The sequence below is a fragment of the Oxyura jamaicensis genome, chromosome 28 (genome assembly GCF_011077185.1).
Source record: "Oxyura jamaicensis isolate SHBP4307 breed ruddy duck chromosome 28, BPBGC_Ojam_1.0, whole genome shotgun sequence".
In the NCBI taxonomy this organism is placed as follows: domain Eukaryota; kingdom Metazoa; phylum Chordata; class Aves; order Anseriformes; family Anatidae; genus Oxyura; species Oxyura jamaicensis.
In genome coordinates, this window is record NC_048920.1 from 1,689,195 (window position 1) to 1,706,280 (window position 17,086).

At 59.8% G+C, this 17,086-nt stretch overlaps 2 protein-coding genes across 3 annotated transcripts in view; both read left to right on the forward strand.

Moving 5' to 3' along the window:
- Positions 1 to 6,694, forward strand: part of ELL (elongation factor for RNA polymerase II) — a 47,577-nt gene extending 40,883 nt beyond the window's left edge. For both annotated transcript variants that reach the window (XM_035348257.1, XM_035348259.1), the window contains exons 9-12: positions 1,814 to 1,880; positions 3,672 to 3,843; positions 4,703 to 4,747; positions 5,737 to 6,694. In XM_035348257.1, coding sequence (XP_035204148.1) covers positions 1,814 to 1,880; positions 3,672 to 3,843; positions 4,703 to 4,747; positions 5,737 to 5,841 — 389 coding nt within the window. In that variant the 3' untranslated portion in view covers positions 5,842 to 6,694. The remainder of the gene's footprint in view (positions 1 to 1,813; positions 1,881 to 3,671; positions 3,844 to 4,702; positions 4,748 to 5,736) is intronic.
- Positions 6,695 to 12,732: 6,038 nt separating this feature from the next.
- ISYNA1 (inositol-3-phosphate synthase 1) overlaps positions 12,733 to 17,086 on the forward strand; it is a 27,525-nt gene continuing 23,171 nt past the window's right edge. Inside the window, exons 1-10 of the mRNA XM_035308685.1 lie at positions 12,733 to 12,988; positions 13,898 to 14,022; positions 14,131 to 14,292; positions 14,438 to 14,567; positions 14,643 to 14,836; positions 14,926 to 15,075; positions 15,158 to 15,373; positions 15,474 to 15,638; positions 15,715 to 15,828; positions 15,918 to 16,135. Coding sequence (XP_035164576.1) covers positions 13,909 to 14,022; positions 14,131 to 14,292; positions 14,438 to 14,567; positions 14,643 to 14,836; positions 14,926 to 15,075; positions 15,158 to 15,373; positions 15,474 to 15,638; positions 15,715 to 15,828; positions 15,918 to 16,135 — 1,463 coding nt within the window. The 5' untranslated portion in view covers positions 12,733 to 12,988; positions 13,898 to 13,908. The remainder of the gene's footprint in view (positions 12,989 to 13,897; positions 14,023 to 14,130; positions 14,293 to 14,437; positions 14,568 to 14,642; positions 14,837 to 14,925; positions 15,076 to 15,157; positions 15,374 to 15,473; positions 15,639 to 15,714; positions 15,829 to 15,917; positions 16,136 to 17,086) is intronic.

Consider the following 17,086-nt stretch of genomic DNA (forward strand, 5'->3'; position numbering starts at 1 on the left):
GAGCAGCGCTCCAAACGAGCAGATACTCCTGCTTTGATCTTTTGTGTCAGTCCTGGTTTGTTCTTTTTTTTTTCCTGCCCGTGTTAACAAGTTGTTCTCCCCGATGTACCTCGTGTGCTGAACAGCACTGGAGGTGTGTGCGATCTGGGGGCGGACGTCTGTCTTTGTCAACAGTTTCGAAGTACCAAAACGAGCTGAATTCATTCTCCGTGGAGCTGCTGACCCTTTATCGCCTCCTCTGCTCTGCTTTAAAAGCAGCCCAGTGCCCAGCTCCGTGAATTTGGGGTTTTGTTCCTGCTGCGTGCTGACGTACGCGAGGTAACAGAGCCGAGCTGGCCTCCCAAGTCAGCGCAAACAGGATGTGGGCAGCGGCTGCTGGGATCTGGGGCAGTTTCGGGACTTGGGATCCTGCTGCCCACGTTACTGGGCCTGATCCTGCTGCCTGCAGCAAGCAGCTGACGTCTTCCCAAATGCCCTCCGTGCCCAGAGGCTGCAGGGGGGAGAGGATTTCTCCTGTCCCAGAGGCACTGCAGGGACCTCGGGGTCCTGTCGGCAGACAGTAGGTGGCACTCACAGGCCAACCAACCTCCCTCCTCCCTTCACCACCACCATCTTCCGTGCCCGTGTTCGGCATCTCTCGCTCTGCTCTCAGGTGTGGAAGAGAGCAGAGCTGTTTGCAGACACCTGCGGCAGGAATCACGGCCGCGCTGCTCCTCGTGCCGCTGGTCGGGCACTCCGCTCGGCAAAGCCTGTCCCCAGGAACTCGGGGGGGTGGGGGGAAACAGTTAAAAAGATGCAGTGAGGTTGTTGCTTTTACATCCCCCTGCTGTTATTTTGGCATTTCGTGCTCCCTGCGGCTTGTTTGGGGCGAGGGCTGGAAAGGAGCTTGGTGAGCATGGGGCTCCCCCCCGCATCCCCAGGGGACTTGTGCGGTCACGGTGCTGCTGGCTCTAAGGAGCAGACTTGGGGGGGGGGGGGAAAAGATGAAAGAAGAAATTTATTTCTACAAAGCCGATGAGTTGAGTCCTTTGCAGCCTTCCCCGTTTGTCTCTTCTTTTGCTGCCTTCTCAGGGATGCAGCTGACTTTCTGAGTAGGGCTTTCAGAATAATAGAGCTGACAGGAAGTATCCCTTTTCAAGCCAGTATCCAACTGCTTTTCTTCCTCCAAATAAATAACGCAGTGTTTAGTTTAGGCTGGGGACAGAGCCTGCTTTAGGCTCGCGTTCAAAATCCCATTCCTTCTCAGGTCTTTGGTCCCTTCCCTTAAAGCCCTAGACGCTCCCAGCTGAGCCTCGTTTGATCCGTGCTTCTTCCACTTGATCAAATCGATCGCTTGGGTTGCCTGCAGGGCAGCAAAGTGAGGAGGAAGCTGCGTGCCCTGTAAGCCTGTTAGATCCTACAGATCCTACAGGAAGCCCTAATAATAACAGGGATCTACGCAGCGTAGAACTAGGGGGGGGAACGTGCGCCTTGCTCGGCTCTCTTGTGCTCGTCTGGACCCGTGAATGTGTTTTGTGGTTGAGAGCAGCGTTATGGCTCCCTGCGGGCGGGGGTCCCAAAGCAATTACACGAGGCCGCGTCGCTGCTCGGTGCGTTGGCCGATGTCGGTGTCGTTCTGCTGACAAACATTAGGGAAGCCGCGAGGTTTCAGCCACCGCACGCCGTGCCTTCCATCTCCGTCAATTCAAAGCAAAGCAGAAACCCTTCAAATCCAACAAACCGTATGCTGCGGGTAGATTTATGAATTTACAGCTTAATCGCATAGAGCTCTGAAGCTTCAGGATGTCTAAAAGCAAGGTTTTGTTTCTTTCAGGTTTAAATGGAACATGCAATAACTCTAGCGTACCAACATCAACTTCGGAAATGCCAGATTATTTATTGTGAGTATGTTTGTTGCTTGTTTTGTCTCTTTGGGATCATGTTTCAGGCTAACGATCGGTGTCTTGGTGACTTGCTGTTGGATTTAAGTGTTAATTGATTGAACTTGGGAAGGTGGGCTGAAAAAAAAACCTCCTTTGCTGATAGTTCCTGAAACCAAAATGGGTCTCGGATCTGATCTTGCCTCCTTGTGGGGTTCAGGGTCGTCACCCTATAAACCAATTGTTAAAGTACTTCAAGAAAGGTTGAACACCTTGACAGGGCTTGAAGGGATGAAACATCTCCGTGTGGTAGGTGGGACCTCTGAGAGGAAACGCTCGGCTTCAGCGTTCCGGAAGGCAAGGAGGGATTTGAGGGGTTAGCTAACTCTGCCCCTGTTCACCGTCAGGATCAGCTCTAAGGAAACGGGTGAAATATTCCTCCTGGGGAGGTTACAGCCCGCGGGTTAGGAAGCGAGTTGTTTCACCTCTGACTTTTCTAATCAGATCCCTTCGGGGTTAATTAAACAGTGCGCTTGTCTGCTGTAGCACCGAAGCCGCCGCGCTTTTAATCTGCGGAAACCAGACCCAGCTGGGTGGCACGGAGGTGTAGCTGGGGGTGACATTCCACGTGGACGTCTGGGGTTTGGATGCCCTCGCCTCGGGTTTGGCTGTGCTGTGATCACGCAGGAGGCGACGGAGGAGGCGGTGCCCGATCCTGGCTCTGCACTGGGGTTATCTGGAGGGTGTGTGGGGTTCTTGTACGCTTCCAAAGCCGTGGGTTTTCTGGGCTGCGTGAACCGTACAACAACTGCTTCGAGTTGGCCTTGCCAGGACTCTAGCAGCATTCAGAAGAACGGGGACGGGCGCCGTCTGCTCTTTTTTTGCTGGCAGTATTTGTGCTGATCCCTCCTCGAGAGGGTTATTGCAGCTCCTTGGTCCATCTCCAAAGGCACCCCGTGAGGTTTATGAACCCCCGTGAGGTCGCTTGGCTCACCCTTGGCTATGCCCTGCCTCTTTGATGAGGAGTTCCTCACCTCGTGGCAGCACGTCCTGTGGAGGTGCACCGAGGTTAACGCAGAGAGAGTTTTCCCTTAATTCGACCCCTCAGTTAGCTTCTCCATGCTCAGGCACACGGAGCAAGGTGGCAAATGAGAGTCACCACCCGTGAGAAGAGGAGCTCTGCCATCGCAGAGGGCTGGCTGCAGAATGTCAGGTTTAATGGCTTCTTGTGGAGCTGAACGACTTTCAGAGGGCCTCAGAGGCACATCTGTTAAACACGAGCTCGTGTTCAGCTCGTTGGGTATCTTCAGAAGGTGGTGGAGATGTACTCAGCCTATTCAGCGTGCTCCTTGCCACATAACAGTACTGGGAGCGTTTTGCAATGATAGCTGAGCGGTTTTTGTGTTCCTTTAAAGACTCTGAGCGCTGGAAGCATCCTATTCCTGCTGTTCCAAGGTCTGGCACAGATGCAGAACTCCATGTTCTGGGGGCAGCAGGAATTAGAAAAGCTGTAGCAGTGCTGAGTGTCCTCCTACACCCTCATCTGCTCGCAGGCTTTGCTGTACCTGCATATCCCAGCCTGTCGTGCAGAGATAGGAAGTTTTCGGAGCAAATACCATCTTGTTTTACGGAGAGGTCAAGGTACAGTAGTTATCTCAGTGCCGCTGTCATGCGGATCGCAGGAGACTGCCTGTGCTCCCCGGTGCAGTCAGTCACCTGGCAGCGTTGTCATCCTGCTCTTGGCACTGCAGCCTTCGCGCTGTCTGCAGAGAATAATCAGTAAACCGCTTAACGAAACGATTCTCCCTCTAGAAAATACGCAGCCATTTCCTCTTCGGAGCAGCGTCAGAGTTACAAAAACGACTTCAACGCGGAGTACAACGAGTACAGAGACCTGCACGCTCGGATAGAGAGGATAACCCGGCGGTTTACGCAGTTAGACTCCAAGCTGAAGCAACTTTTGCAGGGCTCTGAGGAATACAAGGTAGAGACAAATTTATCCGTGGAAAAGCTGCTTCTGCATGTGGGGCTGCCGCAGCTTGCTCTGTGCACGGGGCACCCCGGGCTGCTCCGTGTTCTGCCTGGGAAATAAAAGCCCAGAGCCCAGGACTGGTGGACGCAGAACGTGCACGCAGCTGACAGCTTTGTGGAGTGTTCTTAAAACAGCTCTGTGTTCTTTCGTTTTCAAGCTGGAGCACACATCATGGTACTTGTTGACAAGGAAAGGCCTCAGTGAGACAATTGGCGTCTTCAGCCAAAAGCTGCTGGAAGCTATTAGTGTGTCCCAGCCAGAAAACTCATATTCGCACATATGGGAGCGTATCGGGGCTGGAAGGGGAGTTAGGACAGGGTCATCTGTTTCTCTCCGGTCTTTGATCTTAATAATGTAACATTATTCAACTTGTCAGACCGATTTTAGAAGAGCTTTAACTATTCATTATCTTGAGAAAATAAGTCTCAATGAGTATAACAAGCAGATTTCTGCAGAGCACGTATTGTACCAAGCGCAGTTTCTTCCCTCAAACGTCCTTCCCCTCTTTGAGCAACCCCCTGATTCCTCACGGCAACGTTCTTACGTCTCGGGGAAAAATCAGCCTGAGCTGTGGAGGAAACATCAATTATCCTGTCCGTCCAAGTGCTCGTTACAGATAGATTCTGTGGCTGGGGAATTGGGATAGGGAACTGTTCCTTCCCGTGCCCCTGGGGTTAGCACCAGGGAGAAGGTTTTGGTCGGTATTTGGAGGAAACGTGCGTGTCAAGCCATGGGTAGAGGCTTGCCTGCTGCTTCAGGTTGCGAGACCGTTGGCTGTTCTGAAAACAAGTTATCTTTTCCTTTTTTTTAGACCATCCATGATCAAATATTACAGGAATACCGGAAAATTAAAAAGGTAAGGAAAAAATACTTGCCCATGAACAAGGCTTTTGGGTGGTGCCCCTAGCGACTGGAAGAAATGGGTGCCTGCCAAGTGCAAACTCAGCCTCCAGCTTACGAGCAGACCTTTGTTCAGCTCCAGCCTGCCCAAAGAGCGGTCCTTTCGCTGTTCAGAAAGGGTCTGCGGGCAGCTGGGGCTGCTCCGTGCATCCTGGGGAACGCTTCCACTCTGCTAGAGGTGTGCTAGGAAGGAAGAAATGTATTAAAAGCAGTGCTTCTGCCCCTTCGAGTGGAAGAAGAGTTTGTGTTTCGGGTGTAGAGGCCAAGGGGGATCCTCCAGGTCTTGGCGTCTGCTGGTGTGCTTGGCAGGAGTTGAGCTCAGCCTCTAGGACGATCCACCTGGGTACACAGTCCCCTGCGGTCTCAGCTCGCTTTTTTCTGCGTGGCATACGGAATGTTTTGTCTCTGCCTATACAAAAAGCAGCTGCTGGCTGGGAGGATGGGTGGCTCAGCTGGATGAGGCAGCAGAGCAGAGGCAGGCTGGGGCATCCGGGTACCCGGGCAGGGGATATTTCTGGATACGGCCCCGATCCCTCTTGTCCCTGGGGGATCTGGGAGCTTTGGGAAGAGTGTCCCGGTGCGGTAAGTCCGAATTTGTTTTAAAGCTCTCAGACTTGCACAATCCAGTGCTAACGTGGGGGCCAAAGGGCAGGTGATGCTTGCTGAAAGCCAACGCGTGCGGCACAGCTGCTCTGAGCCCTCCGCGCCTCGCTCCCGGTGCGCTCGCTGCCCCGTGATCAGCTCCCCGGAGCTGGGCGCTGATGAGAAGGGATTTCTGTAGCTCTTTGGCCTGTTTGAACAGGACAGGTCCTTTCGAAACAAGCGGGTGCCTGCTCTGCTCCCCGGTCATCTATTTATACCTTGAGGTCAGAGAGCCTCGGCCGGGGTTGGCATGGATGTCGCTGAAGGGTTGCGCTGTCACTGCCTCTTCCCTTTTCTTTACAGACTAACCCCAATTACAGCCAAGAGAAGAACCGCTGCGAATACCTCCACAACAAACTGGCTCACATCAAAAAACTGATAGCAGAGTATGACCAACAGCAGTTCTAGCTGGCGCTGACCTGGACTGGGTAGGGCAAAAGTCACCTGGACGTTACGTTCCCTTTTATACAACTAGATTCCTTTCAGAGACGAGCATTAAATTCTTCGTGGTGGAAGAACTTGGGGATTACTTACAGTGGCGAGTCTCTCGTGTCCGCGCCTGAGCCAGGTAGCGCGCCGGCGCCTGGCACGGTCCTCTCGAGTTGTAGCCTCTCTGAATGTCGGGATGTAACAAAGGCAACTCTGCTTGTTTGAAGCCAGCGATTGACACTTAAGGGAAAAAAAAAAAAAACAACTTGCCTAAAGTGACCGAAGCTCCCAAAGGTTAAGAATCAGTAGTTTTCATGGATTAAAAGTTTGGCATGAAGTGTAATTACCCCTGGCCCAGGTCCGTTGGGTTACAAATTGTCCTTCAAATGGTGAGGAACTGGAATGCTGCTAGGTTACCTCCTTCTCTGGCACCTGCGACTGTTCATATGCAAGCTGTCTGCTCTCCATGGCACCGTGTTAAATACGCCAAGTCCCCAGAGCTCTCGTTGTTCGTTCCTGCTTCTGTCATCTCCGGTGTGTGCTCTCTTTGAGGTGGTTGTGTCAGTAGGAGGGGAACAGCCCCGGGGGTCTGCACCGGGCACCCCGTGCAGATGCGGATCCTTCCTCTCAAAGTCTCGGCCCACGCGTGCGTTGAGATCCAGCGGGCGTAGACCTGGCAGCACGCGCGGTCTGCCTGCGTTACCCCTCACGTACCAGGGCCGGGAAGACTGAGCCCCATCCATCTTTGACTTTTATAACTTTCTACCAAGGCAGCCAATTTTCTTAATTGCTTAATGAGACTGAGGTCTATTTTTGTATAACAAAAAAAAAAAAAGCATCTTTTTTCTAAAACTGTGCCTCCCTTTTCCTTTTAGGCCAAGTGTTTCAGAACCTTTCCTGTCTTACAATCGCAGTGTTACTGAAGCTCGTTGGGTACTTACCCAGAGAAGTTATTTTATTACCTGTAATGACCCATACGAGAGGGGGGGGGTGGGAAACGTGATGCTTTCTTCTGTTTTTTTTTTCTTTTGGTCTTATTTCCAAAGAAGCAGCAGCAGAAAACCATTCTCAGAGCAGGCGCCTGAGTGTGAGAGAAGCAAGGTAGCGTTTTCCCATGCGGGTCACTTCCCCTGCTGTGCTTTATCTAGCCAGCTTCTCGTCGCAGCCTTTCTTCTTGATTTTTTTTTTCCTTTTTTTTTTTTTGGACTTGAAGGGAACATTTTTAGAGTATGGCCAGGGTGTGAGAAACACGCCAAAAAGCACAAAGGTGTCCTTTAACTCTGCTATTTCTTTCTCTCCCCTCTCCCCTTTTAATCCTGCCAGCCTGTGCGATTTGACTTCTTCCCGCTTCCGTTTATCTCAAAGTAAAGGATTGCTTTCCCGGGGCGTCTCCTTCCCTTGGAGGTTGCACTGAAGAGTCTTTCACCCTTTGAAGGAGCGGAATGGCAGAGTTGAGGAGGGAAACAGTTCTTTTACAAGAAGCAGTTTATTTTTTCCACCCAAAAAAGTGGGTCCATCTGCTGTATTTAAAAATATATATATCCCTTACATCCAAAATACCCATTCTGGCTAGGTTGGTCTTGCTCTGTCGCCCGGACGGGGCCACCGCTTGGCTTTGTCGTTTGCCACGTCCCGAGTTTCTGTCCCTGCCGCGTTGTCCGCAGACGTCCAGCGCTCGCCAGGATTTTGCCATCCCCTTCTCCGCAGGGAAGCCTCGGGCTCGAGGGAGCTGCCGGCGCTGACACGGCGCCTCCCCGGCCGTGCTCCACGGACAGCCGCTGGAAAGCCGCGCGTTCCTGCTGGCCTCCAAACCCAAACTGGTCTGCAGCAGAGCAGTAAAGGAGAGGGAGGCCGAGATGTGATCCCCGAGGATCGTGGGGTCTGTCGGGTGAGAGCAGTCCAGACAAGGCTCCCGGGGTCAGGGCACGCTTCGGGCTCCTCTCGTCCTCTCTGAACAAAGAAGACCGGCGGTTTGGGAGCTCTCTGTCTGGTGTAACGCTGTGCCCCCGGCGCTTCCACCGGGGCGGGAAGGCTGGAAGATGCCCGTGAAGGAAGGCGAGGAGGATCCTCCAGGATTTTCTCCAGGATTCTTTGTTCTTCCCAGCGGGGCGTCGCACCTGCTGAGCGCCCGGGTTTCTCGAGCAGTGAGCGGTGGCAGGAGGGAACATCAGACGGGCACCCACATCCCTTGGAGCTCAAGCCTCCAGTAGGCTCTCACCTGGTTCCAACAAGCTCCCCGTAGCAGCGAATCCATGCACCGAGGAGGATCCCAGAGGAGCAGCAGGGTCTGCGTTCCTGCCAGCACCGCTACCAGGGGGCATCGAGACAGGCGCAGCCTCGCTGTCCGGGCTCTGGGCGAGATCCATCGCTGCCAAACCCGCCGGGGGCCCGATCTGTGAGCAGCGTCGCCGGCTGGAGCTCACACAGATCCGCTGGTGCTGGTGCTGAGCCCCACCGCAGCGCGCGCCATCGGGCAGCGCCTGCCCACCGCGTCCCGGGCTCGCAGCGGGGTTCGGAGGGACTGCGTCCACCTGGGACCGAGTGGGGCCAGGGGCTGGGAACTCGAGCGGCAGGAGAGGCAGCAGCTCCGTAACCGAGTCGGTTCTTCCACGGAAACACTTCTCGTTCTGACCCTTCAGATTTTGAACGGGGTTTTTTGCTTTTGGGGGCCGCCCCGGGCCCCCCCGAGTAGAGATGGATCTCAATCTTTATACATCTGCTATAAGATATTTTTGCAAACAGAGTTGTATACAAAGATGTATTGTGTACATTTACATGTATATTCTGGAACTTCTAAAAAATTTGAATATAAAACTGAAAATATTTAATGAATATCCAAACTGTGAGACCCAATTAGCATTCAACAACTTTCTGCTTCACTTTTCTTTTGGACTGTGTTAAATAATTGTAGTCGAATCTGCCTTTTTTTTTTTTTTTTTTTCTTTTTAGAGATTAGGCAAATTTTGTGCTTTTTGGGTTAATAGAAACCAGTTCTAGGTGATTAAGTATGATCTTAACTTATTGATACTGTGTTTTACTTTGTAATATTGTACTGTGGATAAAACTATATTGAGCCATGGAGTTGGAGTTTACAAAAGAGCTTTTCACTTTGCCAAAATGTTACAATTTAAAGGCAGCATAGTCTTCAGCTTTCCTAATCTTTTCTTAAGAGCTAGTGTCCTTTTTTGTACACTAAAAAGCTGAATGCTGATTTTGCAACATATAATAAATTCACTGTATTGGAAAACAAGCAAACAATAAGGTTGGATGTTTCTTTTCAGTGCTTCTTACCCCAAGGAAACGCGAGAAAGGTGACAAATGTCTGAACGGGCTTTTGAAAGCGGGAAGCTTGAAGGAACCGAGCGGTTTGAATGGGTTTTAGGAGGGAAGGGAAGGAAAAACAAAGGTGGGCTGCAGCGGGGATGCTGTTCCTCGGGTCCGGGGCAGACGTGGCTGAGCAGGAGCTGGAGTCAGCAACCGTGGTCCTGGCTTCCTGAGCTCAGGGTACGGTTGGTGGCTTGGTTGTACCCAGATTTAGTCCCTTCTTCTGCTCTTCCTTCCCAGATTCTCTCCTCCCCCGCAGTCTTCCTGACGGCCGCTTGCTGTTCTGCAGCTGGCTCTGCCCCGTCCCTGCCTCTGCCGCTCGCCACGGCTGCAGCAGCTCCTGGTCTCCTTGGGCAGCTGCTTTGGGATCCCCTCGAGCAGGATGACAGACACAGGCTCAGCGGTCTCAGGGCCAGAAGTGCTGGCAGGTCACGCGCCATCCACCTGTGCAAATAACGAGCCTGCGTTCGTCTGTGCTTGGCTCCCCTTTAGTGCCAGACCCTGGGTTCTGCCTCCGAAGCAGTGAGATAGCGAGTGCGCCCAATCCAGCAATCAAACAATGTGGCTGAGGAATAGGTATTTTAGCTTTTTTTTGTTGTTTTTGGAGGTGGGGGGAAAGGGTGGGCTCTGCTTGGGTCTTATCTCACCGGCTTCAGCTTGGGAAAAGGAAGAAGCAGGAGCATGGGGCAGGGAAGGGATGCTCCTGCAGCTGAGGGTTTGCTCGCAGGGGGTGAACCGGGCGCGTGGAGCCTGGTGGTGCTTTTCCAAAGCGCTGAGGGAGAGAGAACAGAGGCCTCGTGTTAGCTGAGCCGTGCTCTTGCAGGACCTGGGCAGCCTGGGGCAAAGCCCTCGGAGTTTTACTTCCCAGTGCTGCCCTCGGGAAGGCGCAGAGCCCTGGCTGCTGCTTCACCACCTCCCGAGCATCCACAGCTCCTCGTTCCCTGTCCCTTCTGCCCGTTACCTCTGTCACTGGTGCAGTTCTCACCCCCTGTCACCTGCCACCTCCCTGGGGACACCACGTCTGCATCAACCAAATGCGGGATCGCTGCCGCCTGCCCCCTCTGGGGTCCCCATCCCCTCCCGCCTCAGCCCTCGGCTTCCCTAGGTAATTCCTCCGAACCCCTGGCAGCTCTCGCTGCCTGGGGTCACGCAGAGAACTAATTAACTCCGAGCAGCACCAGTGGAAATTTACTGGCTGCTTCCTCTGTGCCAGAGCCAGCCCGGCTCCAGAAGCTTCCCTTCTTATCTGAACCCCGCTGGAAACCCGCGGCCGCCGGCCTTCGGTGGGAGCATGCAGCACGGAGCAGCTCGGGGGTGCCGAAATCCCCCGATTTTGGGGCTGCGAGCGGGGCAGCATCCCCGGGTCGAGGTGTGCACCTGGTGCAGGTCCACGAGGAGCCCTGGCCACGAGCACCGAGCTCGCACCCAGCAGTGTCCCCGCGCGGCACGCCACGCCGTCCCCGTGTCACCAAATGGGGCGCGATCCCCCCGCGGCACGCTGAGGTCCGCGGGATGCTTGAAACACAGCGAAACAGCCGCGGGTTTTTCCATCCCGCGGGGTCGTGCGCCTTTTGCTGGCGGCTGCTTTCCAGGAGGAAGCTCATTAGCCTAATTTGCCCTCGACGCGCTCGACCGGGGCCGGTCCCGCTTGCAGCACCGCCGCCGTGCTCCCACCGCGGTGCGGCGACCACCCCGGACTGTCCGGCCGGGCCTTTGCACGCCTCCGTCCGTCCGTCCTTGGGTGCGTGGCTCCCGGCGGGTCACTGCGAGGGGACAGGAAGGAGAGGAAAAGGAGCTGCCAGCAGCGGCCGTGGGTGAAGATAAGGGAGGGTCAGAGGCTGGGGGTTATTTAACGCCAAGGGAAAAATCCCAAAGGTGCAGGAGGGCTTGGGGTAAAAACAGCGGCTTTGGGACAAGGGAATTGGGGCGATATTATAGGGGCAAGGGATGGGGAATGGGGGATGCCCTCCAGGGGGGCCACATAACTGACCCCCCCCCTCCAGCTGGGGGAACAGCATCAGGCCCTGAACGCGACGCCTGGGTGGGTTTAGGGCTTCGTGGAGGATTTATTTGGGGGGGACACCTCCCGGTGCCATTGCTCTGGGGCCGTGCTGGTCGCTATGGCTCCGTGCTCGCCTGGCCCCCCGCCAGCCCCCGGCAGCTGGGGAGCGAAGGCGCTGGGCGGCCGGCCCGGGCGCCCGGCCCATGAGCGCCGGGAGCAGGAACAAGGGAGCCCCGCTCATGCGGTGCCGAGCGTGGGAGGGGTGGGAAGGGAGTGGGGGAAGGAACAATGGTGGGAGTTCTGGGAGGGGGCAAAAAAAGGAAAGCCAGTGGAAAAATACCAGTTCTTGGCCCCTGGCAGCGCTGCCCGGACCCTCCCCGCCCCAGGATTATTGTACAAAGAAATGTTATTTTTGTTTCAATAATTTGCTGAGGCACTGGAATTCCAGCGCGGGGCTCGTTTTGTGCTCCAGCCCGGCACTGAGGGCGCATTGTTCCGCCGCTGCCCACGGCCTGGATGCGGCCCTCTGGCCCCGACGCCCCCGGCACCGCCGATGCCCGGAGGCTTCCCCTGGCAGGTGCCCGGCGCCGGTGGTCCCCACGTGTCATCCGCCCCCCCCCCGTGTGTCCCCCTCCCAAAAAAAAAACCTCTGCGCACACTTGGCGGTGCCAGCGGCCCCCACGGAGCCAGGGCCTGGGGCTGGCGGGTGGGTGGCAGCCGAGCTGTCCTCGCCACGTCGGCGGGGAGCATGGGTGGGGAAGGGGCTGGGAGCGCTGGGGGGGGGGGACGCGGGGGGCCACGGGCGTGGCCCCGCCTCCGGGGGGGGGGGGGGGTGGGGGAAAGGGGGGGGGATTCCTTTGAAGCGGGGCCTTCCCATTGAAATGGCGGCCAGGCCCCCCGGGGCCCCCTCGCTGTCCTGCTGCCCGTCCTCTGCGGAGGCTGGGAGCAGCCTCCCTGCGGCCTCTCCCATGGCCAAACGGGGGGCAGCGCCCGGCGACCCCCTCCCTGCAATGGGGTGGGGGCTGCGGGGGGGGACAGGGATGCAGGGTGCCACCGACAGGGTGCCCCTGCTGGGGGCTGGGGGGCTCCGGGATGCCCAAGCTGGGGGCGATGGAGGCTGTGGGGTGATGGTGATGGGGGCTGCAGGGTGGTGGGGGCTGTGGGGTGTCGGTGATGGGTGCTGTGGGATCCCCAAAATGGGGGCTTCGGGATGCCCAAGCCAGGGGCTGCAGGGTGGTGGGGGCTGCAAGGTGACGGTGATGGGGGCTGCAGGGTGATGACAATGGGGTCTGCGGGGTGTTGGTGATGGGGCCATGGAGTGATGGTGATGGGGGCTGTGGGGTCTCCAAAATGGGGGCTTTGGGATGCCCAAGCCAGGGGCTGCAGGGTGGTGGGGGCTGCAAGGTGACAGTGATGGGGGCTGCGGGACAATGGTGATGGGGGCTCTGGGATCCCCTAAATGGGGGGTGCTGGGTGCTGCGGGGTGACGGTGCCAGGATCTCCAGGTCCCCATTTGGGGAGCTCCGGGATCCCCTTGCGGGGAGCTCCGGGATGCCCCAGGTGGGTCTGGCCGCGTGGGCCCGGCCCCGTGGGCAAGCTCCGGTTCCCCCCACCCCATCCCCGTCCCCCGCCGCTCCGGAAGCCCCGGGCCCGGGGTCCGTGAATGGGCGGAAGGCAGCGGCGGGACCCCCCCGGCCCCGGCCCCGGTGCCACTTCCCCTTCCCGGGTCAGCGGCCGCTTCCCCTTCTGGAGGCGCGGCGCTGCGGGAGGGCTCGGCCCGCCCCGCTCCGGGCCCCGCCGGTGAGAACCGGGGAGGGGGACACGGGGGGACACGGGACCCCCCCCCCGGGAACCCCCTTCCCTCCCCGGGGGACCCCTGCCCTTGGTGCGCGCACGGAGCCGGTGCTGAGCGCACGGAGCCGGGGGCGAGTTGGGGCCGTGCCCGGTGCCTCCCCCCCTCCCCCGGTACCGGGGCACGTGCGGGGGCGGGAGGGGGGTGGACGGGACCGGGGGGGGTCCGGCGAGGATGGAAAGTTTTGGGCTGGGCGGAGCCGGGGGGGGGGCGGGCCCTGGGAGCCGATTAAGCGGCGGGAGCCGAGGGGAAGCCCCAGCCGCGCTCGCATCCCCCCGTGGGGCAGCACCGGCACCGGGCTCCTGCGCGCCCCCGCTCCGGTGAGTGCCCCCCCTCCCAAAATAAAACGGGGCGGGGAGGGGAGGGGGGTGGGACCCGGCTCCTGCCGCCCCCCGCGCCGCTGGGGACGGCCCCGGAGTCGCCGCGTCCCCGCGTCCCCTCCCGGGCTGCGCCCTCCCCCTGGGTCCCGGTAGCACGGAGCGGGGGGGGACGCTCCGGTCCCGGTGTCCCCGGTAAGCCCCGGTGCCGTCCTCGGTAATCCCCGGTAACCCCTGGTCATGCTGGCACCGGTCCCCTGTGCCATCTGCCACCCAGGGCATGGGGACAGAGGGGACTTTGGGGACAGAGGGGACTGTGGGGACAGAGGGGACAGCCTGCCCCGTGCCATCCCCGCTTGTCAGGGGCTCGGTGATGTCCTGGGGCTGGGGGCAGCGGTGCTGAGCTGGGAGGGGACAGGGACAGGGGCTTGGAGCCAGCTGTCCCCACCGGCACAGCCCGGAGCCGCGTCCCAGCGGGGCGGGGAGGGGGGGCCCGGCATGCCAGGCTCCGGGGGTGACACCCATTTCCTCCAATTCCAGCTCGAGGAACAATGGCAGAGACATTCCTTGTGGAGAGCCCCGATGTCACGTACAGCAAGGACTTCATCGAGGCCAAGTACACGTACAGCACCGTGCACGTCTGCAAGGAGAACGGCGTCACCAAGGTAGGGGACGGGGACGGCGGGGTCGGGGACACCGGCGCCCGGCCTCGTGGCACCGGGTCCGGCCCTCTCTCGGCGCTCGCTCACGTCCCCGGTGTCTGCGCCACGCAGGTGAGGCCGTGCTCCACCCGCTTCACCTTCCGCACGGGGCGGCAGGTCCCCCGCCTGGGCCTGATGCTGGTGGGCTGGGGAGGCAACAACGGCACCACGGTGACGGCGGCCGTGCTGGCCAACAGGCTGGGCCTGTCCTGGATGACCAAGACGGGGCGCAAGGTGGGTGTCCGGGCTGCACCCCGATATGGGGATGGGAACACCCGAGGTGGTTCCATCCCCACCTGGGTCCAGCGGAGGGGGGTGCGGCCCCGGGTTCCTGTTTTTTGGGGGGTTCCTGTGCCCATCCTCGCGCTCTCCTCCCCAGAAAGCCAACTACTACGGCTCGCTGCTCCAAGCCTCCACCGTGTGCTTGGGCACCGGCCCCACCGGTGACGTCTACGTGCCTTTCCGGGACCTGCTGCCCATGGTGCACCCCAACGACATCGTCTTCGACGGTAGGTGGGGCGGGTGGGGGGCCCGGTGACGGGCAGGGGGTGCGGGACCGGCAGGGTCGTGTCCCCCCCCCGCAGGCTGGGACATCTCCTCGCTGAACCTGGCCGAGGCCATGCGGCGGGCGGAGGTGCTGGACTGGCCGCTGCAGGAGCAGCTCTGGCCCCACATGGAGAAGATGAAGCCCCGGCCCTCCATCTACATCCCCGAGTTCATCGCCGCCAACCAGGAGGAGCGGGCGGACAACGTGCTCCGCGGCTCCAAGGCCGAGCAGGTGCCGGGGAGGGGGACGACGGCGGGGGGCACGGAGGGGGGGGGGTGAGGAGGTGGGCACGGCGCTGACCCGTCCCGCGGTCACGGCAGGTGGAGCAGATCCGCAGGGACATCCGGGACTTCAGGGAGAGCAGCGGCGTGGACAAAGTCATCGTGCTGTGGACGGCCAACACGGAGCGCTTCTGCGACGTGGTGCCGGGGCTTAACGACACCGCCGACAACCTGCTGCGGGCCATCGAGGTGAGGGGACGCGGGGGGGGGGGGATGTGACACACACACACACCCCGTGCCGCCGGCGCTGAGCCGCCCCCTGTCCCCGCAGCGAGGCCTGGAGGTGTCCCCGTCCACGCTCTTCGCCGTGGCCAGCATCCTGGAGGGCTGCGCCTACATCAACGGGTCCCCCCAGAACACCTTCGTGCCGGGCGCGGTGGAGCTGGCCACCCAGCGCCGCGTCTTCATCTGCGGCGATGACTTCAAGTCGGGGCAGACCAAGCTCAAGTCGGTGCTGGTGGATTTCCTGGTGGGCGCCGGGCTCAAGGTACGCGGGGACGGGGCTGCGCGTGACGCCTCGGGGCCCGGATGCGATGTCCCCGCGGGGGACAGACCCGGGGGTCGACCTGCCTGCCGCCCCCGCCCAGACCAAGTCCATCGTGAGCTACAACCACCTGGGGAACAACGACGGGAAGAACCTCTCGGCCCCGCAGCAGTTCCGCTCCAAGGAGATCTCCAAGAGCAACGTGGTGGATGACACGGTGCAGGCCAACCCCGTCCTCTACGGACCGCACGACAAGCCCGACCACTGCGTGAGTTGGGGGCGATATTTGGGGAGGGGGGGGTCCGTGGGGCGACGGGGGGGCTGACGGGGGCATCCCTTGGCAGGTGGTGATCAAGTACGTGCCCTACGTGGGGGACAGCAAGCGCGCGCTGGACGAGTACACGTCGGAGATCATGATGGGAGGCACCAACACCATCGTCATCCACAACACGTGCGAGGTGCGCGGGGCGCGGGGCCGGCGGGGGCGGCGCGTCCCCGGACGTGGCAGCGGGGAGGGGGCTCACCCCGTGCCCCTCGCCGCCCGCAGGACTCGCTGCTGGCCAGCCCCATCATCCTGGACCTGGCCATCCTGACGGAGCTGTGCCAGCGCATCACCTTCTGCACCGAGGGCGACCCCGAGTTCCAGGGCTTCCACAGCGTCCTCTCCATCGTCGCCTTCCTCTGCAAGGCCCCGCTGGTGCCCGAGGGCACCCCCGTCGTCAACGCGCTCTTCCGCCAGCGCAGCTGCATCGAGAACATCCTGAGGTACGGGGGGGGTCACCTCGACGTGAAGCTGGGGGTGACCTTTCCTGGGGGGGAGGGGTCCCGGGGTGCCCCCAGCACAACCGTGCCCGAGGTGGCCGCTGCTGGTGGCTCTGTGTGCGGGGGTCTCGATGCCCCCGGTGCCTGATGGCTGCCAGCACCCAGCCACGGGTCCTGGTGCTCCGTGCCGAACGTACCCAGCACCGGGGGGGTACCAGCACCCTTGGGTGCTCAGGACCAATTCCCCGGGGTGTCCAGCACCAGTGGGTCCTCGGTGCCCAAGGTTTGGGGTGCCCCCAGTACTGGGGGGTCCCTGTGCCTGGTGCTGGACACCAAGGGGGGGTCCTGGTGCCTGACGCCCAGCACCAGTGGGTCCCAGTGCCCAGCGCTGGGGGTGCCCAGTCTTGGTGGGTCCCGATGCTGGGGGTGTCCACCAGCAGCAGCCCCCCGTGCCTAATGCAGGGGGTGCCCAATTCCCCGGGGTGTCCTACGCCACCGAGTCCCCGTACCCAATGCAGGGGGGTGCCAAGCTCCAGCTGGTCCCAGCACCCAGTCCCTGCTGGTCCCAGTTCCTGGTGCCCAGGGCGCCCAACGCCATCGGGTCCCGGCACCCAACGTCAATGGGTCCCCAACGGCGTCCCCAACCCTGCGGGGTGCCAGTGAAGGGGGTGCCCGGTGCCATTGGGTCTTGGTACCCAATATCTGGGGGTTCCCAATGATTGTGGGTCCTGGCACCCGGTATTTGGGGTCCCCCAATCCTGGTGGGTCCCAGTGCATGGGGTGCTCAGGGCTGGGGGTCCTGGTAACCAATATTTGGGGGTCCCCAATCCTGATGGGTCCCAGTGCATGGGGTGCGCAGGGCTGGGGGTCCTGGCACCCGGTATTTGGGGTCCCCAATCCTGGTGGGTCCCGGTGCATGGGGTGCCCAGGGCTGGGGGTCCTGGTAACCAATAT